The 10,662-nt window shown below is 42.6% G+C and overlaps 1 protein-coding gene and 1 long non-coding RNA gene across 2 annotated transcripts in view; both read left to right on the forward strand.

Annotated features, from left to right (window-relative positions):
* Nucleotides 1–475: 475 nt before the first annotated feature.
* Nucleotides 476–2,098, forward strand: LOC109297292. The gene is made up of 3 exons (XR_002097276.1): nucleotides 476–644; nucleotides 1,716–1,785; nucleotides 2,032–2,098. It is a non-coding gene; the product is annotated as an uncharacterized LOC109297292 (long non-coding RNA).
* A 2,658-nt stretch (nucleotides 2,099–4,756) lies between these two features.
* The window catches only part of LOC109297291 (baculoviral IAP repeat-containing protein 1-like), a 35,667-nt gene continuing 29,761 nt past the window's right edge, over nucleotides 4,757–10,662 (forward strand). Inside the window, 4 exon segments of the mRNA XM_019516965.1 lie at nucleotides 4,757–4,922; nucleotides 5,417–5,498; nucleotides 6,127–6,178; nucleotides 6,904–7,023. Of these exon segments, the coding sequence (XP_019372510.1) occupies nucleotides 6,993–7,023 (31 nt within the window). The 5' untranslated portion in view covers nucleotides 4,757–4,922; nucleotides 5,417–5,498; nucleotides 6,127–6,178; nucleotides 6,904–6,992.

Genomic DNA, 10,662 nt, shown 5'->3' on the forward strand with positions numbered 1-10,662 from the left:
AGGGGGAGGGGCCATCCGCGGCAGGGCTTGGGGGAGTTCGGGGGGGGGCTGGGGGAGGGGCCAATCCCGGTAGGGGTCCCCCGCTCCTCCAGCCCCCCCAACCCCTTACTCACCGGCACCGGAGCCCTGGTGCTGACACACCCGGACTGGGTGGCCCAGTGTTTCAGCACCAGGGCGAGGGCCAACCATAGAGACGGTCCGGTAGCCAGAGCGTCTCCATGGAGGACGCAGCCTCCGATTGTCTCAGGGCGCGATCCCCCGTGCCGCCTCTTTAAACGTTGATTTTTTTAAACCCCTAACAGGGGTCTAGTTTTCTCCTCGCTCTGCAAACTTGCAGGGCGGGGAACATGTGCCTGCTGCTCCGCCTCAAAGGGGTTTGAGGCAGGGCAAGATGCTGGTGCGCGCTCGTGTGGACGCGCCCCTAGAGGGAGCACTTCCTCAGTAAATGCTGGAGTTCACGAACTGTCCACCCACTCCGAAGCAATATGCCACCAGCTGCTAACTGATGTATTTGCATTTGTAGTTGATTTTTACGTGTGTTAGTCATGTGACTAGCAGATCTAAAGAAGATCTAAAGTTGCTCTGGAGATATTGATGTTTCTTGAGCATTATTGTCTGACAGTGAAAGCAAGGACAGAAGACTGGTAAGTAACCAAAAAATGTGGAACTACAGAGTGTGGAAGAAATCAAACTTAGCGTTGTGGTTGAATCAGAACTGACAGAGCCAGCTTTTCTTTATTTAGGGCTATACTGTGATCACAGGGAGAATTCCATAAAGCAAGGGGAATCACCCACTTGTCTGTTTCACAGGATTTCTCAAACTCTCTAAGGTTACAAGTGTATTTATACTTAAGACAGAGAAAGACATAAAAAATACACCTTGGAGAAACAAAACAATAGTAAATTACACAGAAACTTAGAAAGTTTTACTTAAACAAACTATCTATGTATAGGGCAATATATCAAGATAACCCAAGGAATGTAGGAATACGGATTCCTTATCTCAGAGCAGTATCAGTACATCTGGTCTTTGTCTGTTTTTCTAGTCAAGTAAGCTAATTACTTCTACAAGAGTATTGATTCAGGAAGTTATAGGTGAGGGAAAAAAGTAAATGTCATGATGTGCTCTCTGAAACCAGTTGGTTTTTTATGTCCAGTAGCCATTGGAGAGAAATAAGGAAAACTCACCAAGATTTATCTTCTAGCAGCTGATTTTCCAGACAGCCTCCTATTTTTGATCTTTGCCATTTTTTTCCCTCTGGCTTGCTCATTGCTTATACTGGTAAATACATATTTTGCTCAGGTTGCAAAATTTGTGTGTCTCAGGGAGGAATTGCTGTTGTTTGGTTTGATTTTCCTATGAACAAATTGGTTTTTTTTTTATTTTGATTGGAAGACTTGATAAGATTTCTTGAGTAAATTCATTGTGATGATTCTGTGAAGAAGGAGATCCCTGGGTTCTTACCAAGCACCTGGAAGGAAGGAAGACAGCTATTAAAATAATTTGTATGGAAAGGCTAATATATGTTTTGTTTCCTTTGTTTTATTCAGCATCTCTTCCCAGTGTTTTCCAATTTGGTGTTAACCCATGGGTTCTTTAATCTGGGACACTCATCCTGCAGAAGTGCTGAGGTACTTATCTCTCGGCTGTTTCTTATTTAATTTCAAAGCTGTCTTTGTTTCAAATTTGGCATTTTTAATGTTATTTCCATCAGAAGTAAAGAACTCTGAGACTGCGGTCGTAGTCAATGTAATTTGTGCTGAAGGAATGAACTGAACAATTCTGTAAGTTTCCTCTTTGAATACACTTTTGTGTCCCTCATTCTAGTTCATGTCATATGCTGCAACCTACAGTATATTGCTTTGGCCAGTTCAGGCATGTGCTGGGATGCTCCATATGCAGTAAGATGAGATTGTTAGGCCCAAGGGTCATGAATTAAATCAGATGCCTTTTATGTAGGTGACTAAAATGACTTGCTTACCTATGTTTTTATAAGCATTCCTAAAAACATTCTTCTTTTGGAAGACTAGAAGGTTCCAAGCTAAGTGTGGACACATCAGACAGTAAGAACAGTGGAGTTTGGCGAGGGTTAGAGACTTTAGCTGCAATCTAACACTCAATTGATGATATTATAGGGAAATTAAAAAAAAATGTGAATTAGTGGTATGGCTGTAAATACTGTAGGAGCATTTACACTTTTAAAAAAGCTAATCCCTAATTCTAAGCTAAATTTTAAGTGAAGAATATTGGCTGTAGGTCTCTTAGAAGACCTTGAATAGTGAAATAAGTATTGTTGAGTCTTTTTGAAACCACAGTTCAAATAATTAGGAAGTAGTTCAAAAGAGCAAACACTGTGGGTTGTTTAGCATTATAGTAAAAGGAGCTGGGCGTGCTCCCTGTAGTCGTCTTCATTGCTAAACTCTACTATTTGAATTGCACATTTTCAGTTCAACTGTCCACCTCAGTCTGAGTATTTAAAAAATCAGGAAATACAGTTTAGCCATTTCCAATAATCAGATTTGGAAAAAAGTTTTGGCCCTATTTAAGAAAAAAAAAGATCCTATGGTGCCTCCATGCTTTGGAAGAAAGGCTTGAATTTGATTGGGGATTACCTTTACTCTGTGAAAATCTGCCAGTTCTGGTCAAGATGGAAACCTTTGAAAAAAATATTTGTAGTTTTCAGTTTGAGTACTCAGGAGAGACTGGCTTGTGTTTGGCAACTCTGTAGAGTGTGTTTCAGTAGGACTGAGTCTGGAGATGGGGCAGGGGGGAGACTGGGCTTGATCAAATCCGTGGAAGTCCTTAACCATGGCTTAGCTTAATAACACATCAATTAACGGCATCCATGGTCTTAATCAGGGGATTAAGCCTACAGAAGCTATTAACTGATGTGTTAATAAGCAAGCCCCAGTTTGGGGCCATCTGGCAATCTGTGGGGAGGGGAGGGAATTCTGGGGCCCCTTGGCCACTCAAAGTGGGGGGGGCCACGCTGTGCTCAGCCCACAAAAATAGTGCTGGGCCCCATGGTCTGCCTGTGAAATGGGTGGGCAACCGTCTCTTAGAAGCACCTACATAGGTTCTTACATATTGCCATTTAACTTGTTAACCACATGATATGTAATGTCACTTAGGGGTCTATGAACATGTACGGTATCTAGCTCGCTTGAAGCACTTAGTCGAGCAGTGCTGGTAACACTGCAGTACTGTAGCTGAGGAACTATCAGTTTGTTGCCTGGTTCCAGTGGTAGCCAGGTATTTTTTTTTTTTCTGCCCGAGGTAACAGGGAAGTTGTATTACAAGACTTTTAAACAATGGTGTGTTTGGGGAGACAAAATATATTATTTTTCTTTTACAGATGATGTCTGCCCTAGACCCTCCTGCAGAGGACATGAGCAACAGTCAAATTTCTGAGCTGAATCCATCTTATATACAGGCTTGCTTCCCTCATCTAAATTTTGATTGGCACAAGCTATCAGAAAAAATGGAGAAAGAATACCAGGAGATTCGCGAGCAGTTGCAAAGGGGTTATAACCCCAGCATGAGAAATGAATGCAAGAGGTTAAAAACGTTCTTCTCCTATGACTCTGGTTCATCATGGGCTCCCACAGAGATGGCTACTGCTGGGTTTTATTACACAGGGGTTAAGTCTGGTATACAGTGTTACTGCTGTGGGCTGGTTTTATGTGCAACATCAGCCAGATTGTCCCCAGATTCAGGGCATAAAAAATTTCAACCTCGGTGTGACTTTGTCCAAGGGAAAGAGGTGGGTAACATTCTGCGGTATGACATACGTGTTCAGAATGTAGAAGACAGTCCGGCAGAGCCTACAGACAGGTACAAAGAGGAGGAGGCTAGACTTCAGTCTTTTGAAGCCTGGCCATTCTATGCCAGAGGAACCCAGCCAGCTATGCTATCTAGTGCTGGATTTTTCTTTAATGGAAATAGTGCTTTGAAGAGTTTCTGGTTTGATTTATTAAATGATGTATCTGAATTTGCAAGGCATATCTGCTCTACAAGGCTGAGTACCACAGTAACAAATCCAGGTTTTTCTAAATGTTAATTTCCCCTACAGCACAACTTTCATATTGTGGCAGTTTCTCCGAAGATAAATCAGAGAGATATAATTGCCAGCAGGACATGTCTGCCCACAGCTCCCCTGGACAGCTATTCTCCTGCCTAACAATTATCCACTGCAGAAGCCCCCTCTGCAGTCCCAATACACAGCACCATTCACTTGATGGTGTTTGGTGTGCTGGTAGGATCAGGATACTTGACTGTTAGAAGGTACTCCCAAGCTGTGATAATACTTGCCAGTCCAGCTCTGGTTTCACCCCATGAATTTAAGTACTATCTGAAGAAGCTTTTGTACTTTTTGAATTCTCAATTGATATATCACTGCAGAATAGGTCTACTTATGAATCAACATATTGAAAGTAAACTTAGTGATTTGGGAGAAGCAATAAAATGGTAAACAATGTTATCCTACCAAGACTGTAGAATGTCTTTAAAAAAGAATAAAGTTTCAAGGTTTGGATGCGTCAGAAGTACCTCATCTGATAGTTTCCTTTTCAGCCTTGTGCTTCATTAAGTCAGACTCCCCCTAAACTTGCCTAATTCAGAATCACACAACATCTAATCAAGTTTGCATAGGAGTTCCCTGTCATTTCACTCATTACAATGTAAGCTAGAAAGTTCCAATTAAAAAGATCCAAATTATTGAGCTGGTGTTCACTGTGATAATTGTGTTTGCACAGCTGCTGTGTGGGCAAAAGACCCCACAGAGTCTGGGATCATCTTTGACACATGATTCTCTACATGCAGGTGAAAAAGATAAAGTTTGGTTCTTTGCCTGTGGGGGATGTTTGGGGAACTGGGAAGAAGGTGATGATCCTTGGAAAGAACATGCCAAATGGTTTCCTGAGTAAGTGACTGATCATCCTTGAGAAATTTCTCCTTGCACAGTGAAGGCTGACCTGCATTCACTTTTGACATACTGCTGAAAGAGGACTAATTTAGGCTTTCAGGGTTGCTAAGTGATCAATATCAACATTTTTTCCCCTAAAACAAAAAAGCTTCCTACTGTCATTTTTCCAATGTGGGGGTGAGATGACCTCTAAAATGGAACACACATTTGTTCTCTATGTAACTTGTGTCCTTCTTCCTTGCACATTATTTCTAGGACTATTCCAGAGGTTAAGCTATGAGCTAACAGTGGTAAATAGTTCCCCTTAATAATTAGTTGGTTGTGTAAATAATATTGATGGCACCCATACATGTCATGTCCACTTATTGTCTGTGTCTGAAATGAAAAAAAGTTTAAATAGCTTATGGTATCTGAAATCATAACAAAAATAAAAGACCCTCCCCCAAAAGCAGGCCACAGCACTGAGACATTTAATTTCCTTTGTTTTATAGGTGTGAATTCCTTCATCATAAGAAATCCAGCGATGAAATTCAAGAGTACATTCAAAACTATGGTGGATTTGTAAAAGTGATGGTAAATCATTAATGGCTATATTTTTTCTCTCTTTTTATCATAGAACTTGATACTGAACTTGCCAAAATTTGATTAGTGTGGTTAACATGAGGCAGTAAAAGAAATTCTGCTGGGTAAACAGCTGAGCCACATGTTCAGGTTCTGCAGGACCCTAGTGTCAGAGTCCTGTTGCTATCTGAGGAAACTTGAACTCAAGATCCACACCCCCTGGACATTGCAAAATGAGACTGATACAGCTATGGGTAGAAGTATCTGAGAGAGGGAGCTCAAGGGTAGTGGTACTTGTTTTTTATTGATTAAACCAGAAAATCTGGAATGTGGTATGGGTCACCCACAGAATTTTAGATTCCCAAGATGAGTTCTATTACATCTCTAAGATCTACTCCTGTCTGTCCTACTTCTTGTAGGGAGTTTCCCATCTCTAGCTGTACCCAGGTGGTGGTTCTTTTCAAGTGTCTTTTCAGCTTTCTTCAAAATTGAAAGTATATTTAATCAGTTGATATCTGGAGGTGCTACTAGTCCTAGCCCTGTTGTGTGGTTACTTCTTTTGTTTCACTAACGTACCACATAAACTTGAGATATAATTTAAGAGAAGAAAATGTTGACTTTGAATTTTCATTCTGCTTAGGGAAAACATTTCACAACTCCTTTGATAAAGAGGATATTACCTACAGAAACAGGTACTGATTGAGAATGAATTCTACTGTAATCCTAAACACTTTTTTTCTAGTTTCCTTGTTGATCAGTTTTGAAAATAAACCAGGGGCAGCTTTTATTGTTTTCTAGAGAAAAGACTGTAAATATGAAAGTTTCTAGTTACTTGTGCATAAGTCATACTCTCTCTGACTCCCATGTGCCTCTCAAAGAGAGATCAAGAGAGGAAATGCAACTGGGAACTTTAAAAGGAACCATTAGCCATGTCCATACAATATAACCCATCTGTGGCATCACACACCGCACATTCAGGCATTTCCCATGCTGGTACCTTATGGCGCAAGGGTTTTTTTGACCTTGGGAGATCCTGGGGTCAAAAAATCCTGCATGGGGGAAAAAAAGAGGCGGTACATGTGGGTGCCGTGCGTGCTGCCCAAAATGAGCTTGGCCCACTGGAGCCACGCTTTGGCTGCCAGCCAGGCTCCAAGCTGCAGAAGTGTTATGGTTACAGCTTCCTTGGCCCCCACGACCCTAGGTAAGGCAGCTGGGGCCAGCAGATGGCCAAAGTGATTATTCCTCTTTGGCATAAGTGAGGATTTTAATAGTTAATCTAGAATTCTAAGTAATATTTTTGTATAGCTGTTTTTCTGGGAGCTCAGTGGGTGCACTTGGAGTCTGATTTTACCCATATGTTATGGGTGTTAATAGTATGGGAGCTTTTTCAAATAATCAAGTGTCTTGGATTGCAAAGGTGGTCCCATTCCCAACATCTTTGAGGATGAAGGAGCTTGACTGGATTCTTTTAAAACTTGGCCACAGGAAGCTCCACTTGATGCCACCATGCTTGCCAATGCAAGATTGTTCTACACAGGTCAGTAAAAGGCTCATTAGCTACTGTTTTTAAAAAAGACAACAAGTAGGGAAGAAATAGGCCTGTTGTGCAATGAGGCTGTTGTAGAGGTGAAAGGTGAATGCTGAGGTATGGCTGAAAACCTGAGTTAATACTTCGTCTTGTGTCCAGTGTGGCTGATCATGTTGAATATGTGGGAAGCAAAGGCAAAATGGGTAATCGGAATGAGCATCTGAACATGTTAATTGCCACATTTCAGTTTTGCTTCCACTTAGAAGAGTCCAACATGGTGTCTCTGCTGAAGATAGGGGAGAAGAAATGGATCAGCGTTACTGCAGACCAGGCAGTTTGACCTCAATGCTGCACAAAGCTTAAGGATTAATTAAGGGGGAAAAGATGAATGTTACAATTTAATATAAGAACTGTTAGGTGAGACAGCAGCTAAATAAAGGGAAAATTATGCCTGGTTGTATAGAAGGGAATGTTGTTGACCTGGAGGGGTTTACAAGTGGAGTTCCTCACTTGTCACACTTGGAACCAATCTTACCTGCTGTTTTCATTAATGCACTCGGCGTGTAAAGCTGAATTGTGCTAATGTAATTTGCTAACAGTTTCAAGTTGTGACACATGGTCAATATGGGTGAGGACTCAAATATTATATGGAAGGAGATGGGTGATGTTGAGGACTGGAGTGTTGGGGACGGAGTGAAATGGTTGAAATTCAGTAGTAGAAAGTACTAGGTAATGGACTTGGGGATTAACTTTAAGATATTCTGCCGTAAGCTGGAGACTTGCTACCTGGAAACATTGGAATCAAAAGAAAGATCTGGGTGAACTGATCACAGGATGATTATGAGTCAGCAGCATGGTGACATTTTGGGAAAAGGCAGATGCCTAGGAAGTAATAGTGATTAGCCTCATCTACTGCTAGTGCTGAGCAGAAGATGAGGCTAAATTGTGTGCAGCTTTGGGGTTTGTATTTTAAAAAGGACTTGGGAAATTAGAGAGGGTCCTGAGCTGGGAGAGAAAAGTGGTGAAGGGCTTGGAAGGCAAGCTATGTGAGGCGAAGCTTGAAAGACGTAAGAAAGTTCAGCTTCCACAAAATGTGATTAAGAGGGGACATGATCACAGTCTTCAGATATCTGAAAGGCTGACATAAAGAAGAGAGAGACTACCTTTTTTTCATTGCTGCAGAGAGCAGGACACGTACCAATGGCTTGAAGTTGTAGAAAATAGGTTTAGATTGGATATTAGGAAAAAAACTTCTTCACTGTTAAAATATTGAGGTAGTGGAATAAACTGCCTAGGGAAGTTGTAGAATCTCCAACATGGGTTTTTTTCAAGAAGACATTGGATAGGCAGTGGTAAGTGATGATCTAGGAGTAGCTGTGCCTGGAGTGCTCTGTGAAGACCAATAGCTGGAAACTGAGAATCCCCCACCCCTACTCACACACAGATTACTGGGAGATAATGAGAAGAGCTCTGCAGCCCAGAGCAGGTTAATATTGGAGAGGACCGTGCTCAGCAGTAGCAGAATGAAACAGAGCTCCACAGCTGGTTTAGTTAACTTCAGATTAAAGCAGCTGAGAGAAGGTTAGGAAGGGGAGACAAAGTGGAGGTCTGGCTTTCCAGTTAGAGGGTGTGATGTGTGGAGTCATGCTTTTTATCTCCAGGTTGCAGAGCTGAGTGGAGGGTGTTTGGTTTTTCCCCATACTTATGGGCTTTGCTGATTGCCACATGGGGCTGGGTAGGAATTTTTTCCTTGCCTGTTGCTATGGGTGTCAGGGTTTGTTGGGTTTTTTTGCCTTCCTTGGAAGCATTGGGTGATGGCTGCAGCCAAGGCTAGGGATTTTGACTGGGGTATGCCAGTGCTTCCGCCGGGATTAAAACATAAAGGTTCCTATGTAAGAGGGTCTTGTCCCTCTACTCAGGGTCACACTGCTCATCACATTTGGGAACAGGAAGGAATTTTAAATTGTGGTCAGACTGTGGTTATTTTTGCTTTCCTCTGTAGTGGGGGCATGGCCCTCTTTTTTGGATCTCTCAAGTGCATTTGAACAACACTTGCAGCAGATAGGGTTCCCTTGGTGTTTTTTGGGCAACGTGCCTTGTAATCATGTACCAGGATTGATTCTGTAGTTTTAGGAGTAGGTTAGACAAGCACTTGTGTAGATACTGATATTCCTGGCTTGAGTAGGGAGTTGGACTAGATGACCTCTTGAGGTCCTCCCAATCCTACTTTTCTACGATTCCATGTGAGTATATAATGCATCAGGCAAGATGTACTGATACAGAGATATTAGAAAGTGATGCTTTTGGGTAAGGAACTAGTGATACCATGTGGAATACTGTATACATTTGTGGTCACCCCTGTTCAAGAAGAATGAAATCTGGAGTGATCAGGGAAATTAATTTCCTACCTTCTGACGGGAGGCTGGAAGAGTTGGGCTTGTTTAGGATAGTAAAATGAGGCCTGAGCGGGGGCATTATCTTTCTTTCAAGCTGAACAGTAGGAGTTCAACATTAGGGAAGGAAAAGAGCCTTTTAAGCTCATGGCCAATTTTGATCACCAAAAATTTAGGCTGTAACTTTGAAGAAGGTTTCTAACCATCAAAGGAGTGAGGATTTGAACCTTTTTGTAAAGTGAAGGCAAGAAACCAAATTTGTGTTTTAAATGAGGCTTGATAGGTTTATAAAAGGGATTTATAACATAATTAGCTGTAGTAGCAGGGACTTGAGCCCAGTAACTAAAAGGGTCTTAGAATCATAGGGTGCTTGAACACTTGACAGGGGTTTAGTTCTCCCTAAATTGAAATGGAGGATTTAAAAACCCACTGTTTCAATTTAGAGAGAACTAAACCCCCATTGCGAGTACAAGGGTGAGAGACCCAATCCTCAGGGGCTGTGCAAGCTGGCGGCAGCTCATGCAGGAAGGCTTGACTGAGGTGGGGAAACGGCAAGGACTTTGATCTCTCTCTCTTTTTCTCTGCCTGAGCTGCTTGGGGCCTGGTGCTTCCCTCTGCAGTGGTGGTGCCCCCCAGGACCACCCAGGCTGGGTGCCAGTGGGTGGGTGCTGCCTGGGGCACACCACCACCACAAAGGGAAGCACTGGGGTCCCCTGCAGCTCAGAGACCACTCATCCCACCTGCAGCTTGCCCTTCCTGCCGCGGGAGAGGCAGGTAAGGTCCAGCACCCCATGCACTGTCCCCACCGCATTCCCACTGCCTGGGACTACCTGGGAATGGCTGTCTTACCCTTGGGGTAGAGTGGCAAAGTAGCAGGAAGGTAGCTGGGTGTGGTGGCGGGAGAAGAAGGTGGTGGGGATGGTGCACCAGGTGCTGAAACCCTGCCAAGCCTGAGATTCCCTGAGTACGTTGGCTTCCAGTACCCCGTGCACCATTGCATTTTGTTAGGTAGGAAACTAAAATATCTCAGATGGGTTTTACCATGCTATGTTACAAAGTCATTTAAAGTGGAATACTCTGCTGAGCGTGTAAATAGCAATGCTATTAAAGCAGAATACGCTGCGGAGCATGTAAATAGCAATTCCATTAAAGTGATGCAAATGGTTAATTAAGCCATTTTAAAGGCCAATTTTGTTGTGTGTATAAAGGCCCATAAAATCATAGAAAATTAGGGTTGGAAGGGTCCTCTGGAGGT

The sequence above is a fragment of the Gavialis gangeticus genome, unplaced genomic scaffold (genome assembly GCF_001723915.1).
Source record: "Gavialis gangeticus isolate Ggan-Ray unplaced genomic scaffold, GavGan_comp1, whole genome shotgun sequence".
NCBI classification, from domain to species: Eukaryota; Metazoa; Chordata; order Crocodylia; family Gavialidae; genus Gavialis; species Gavialis gangeticus.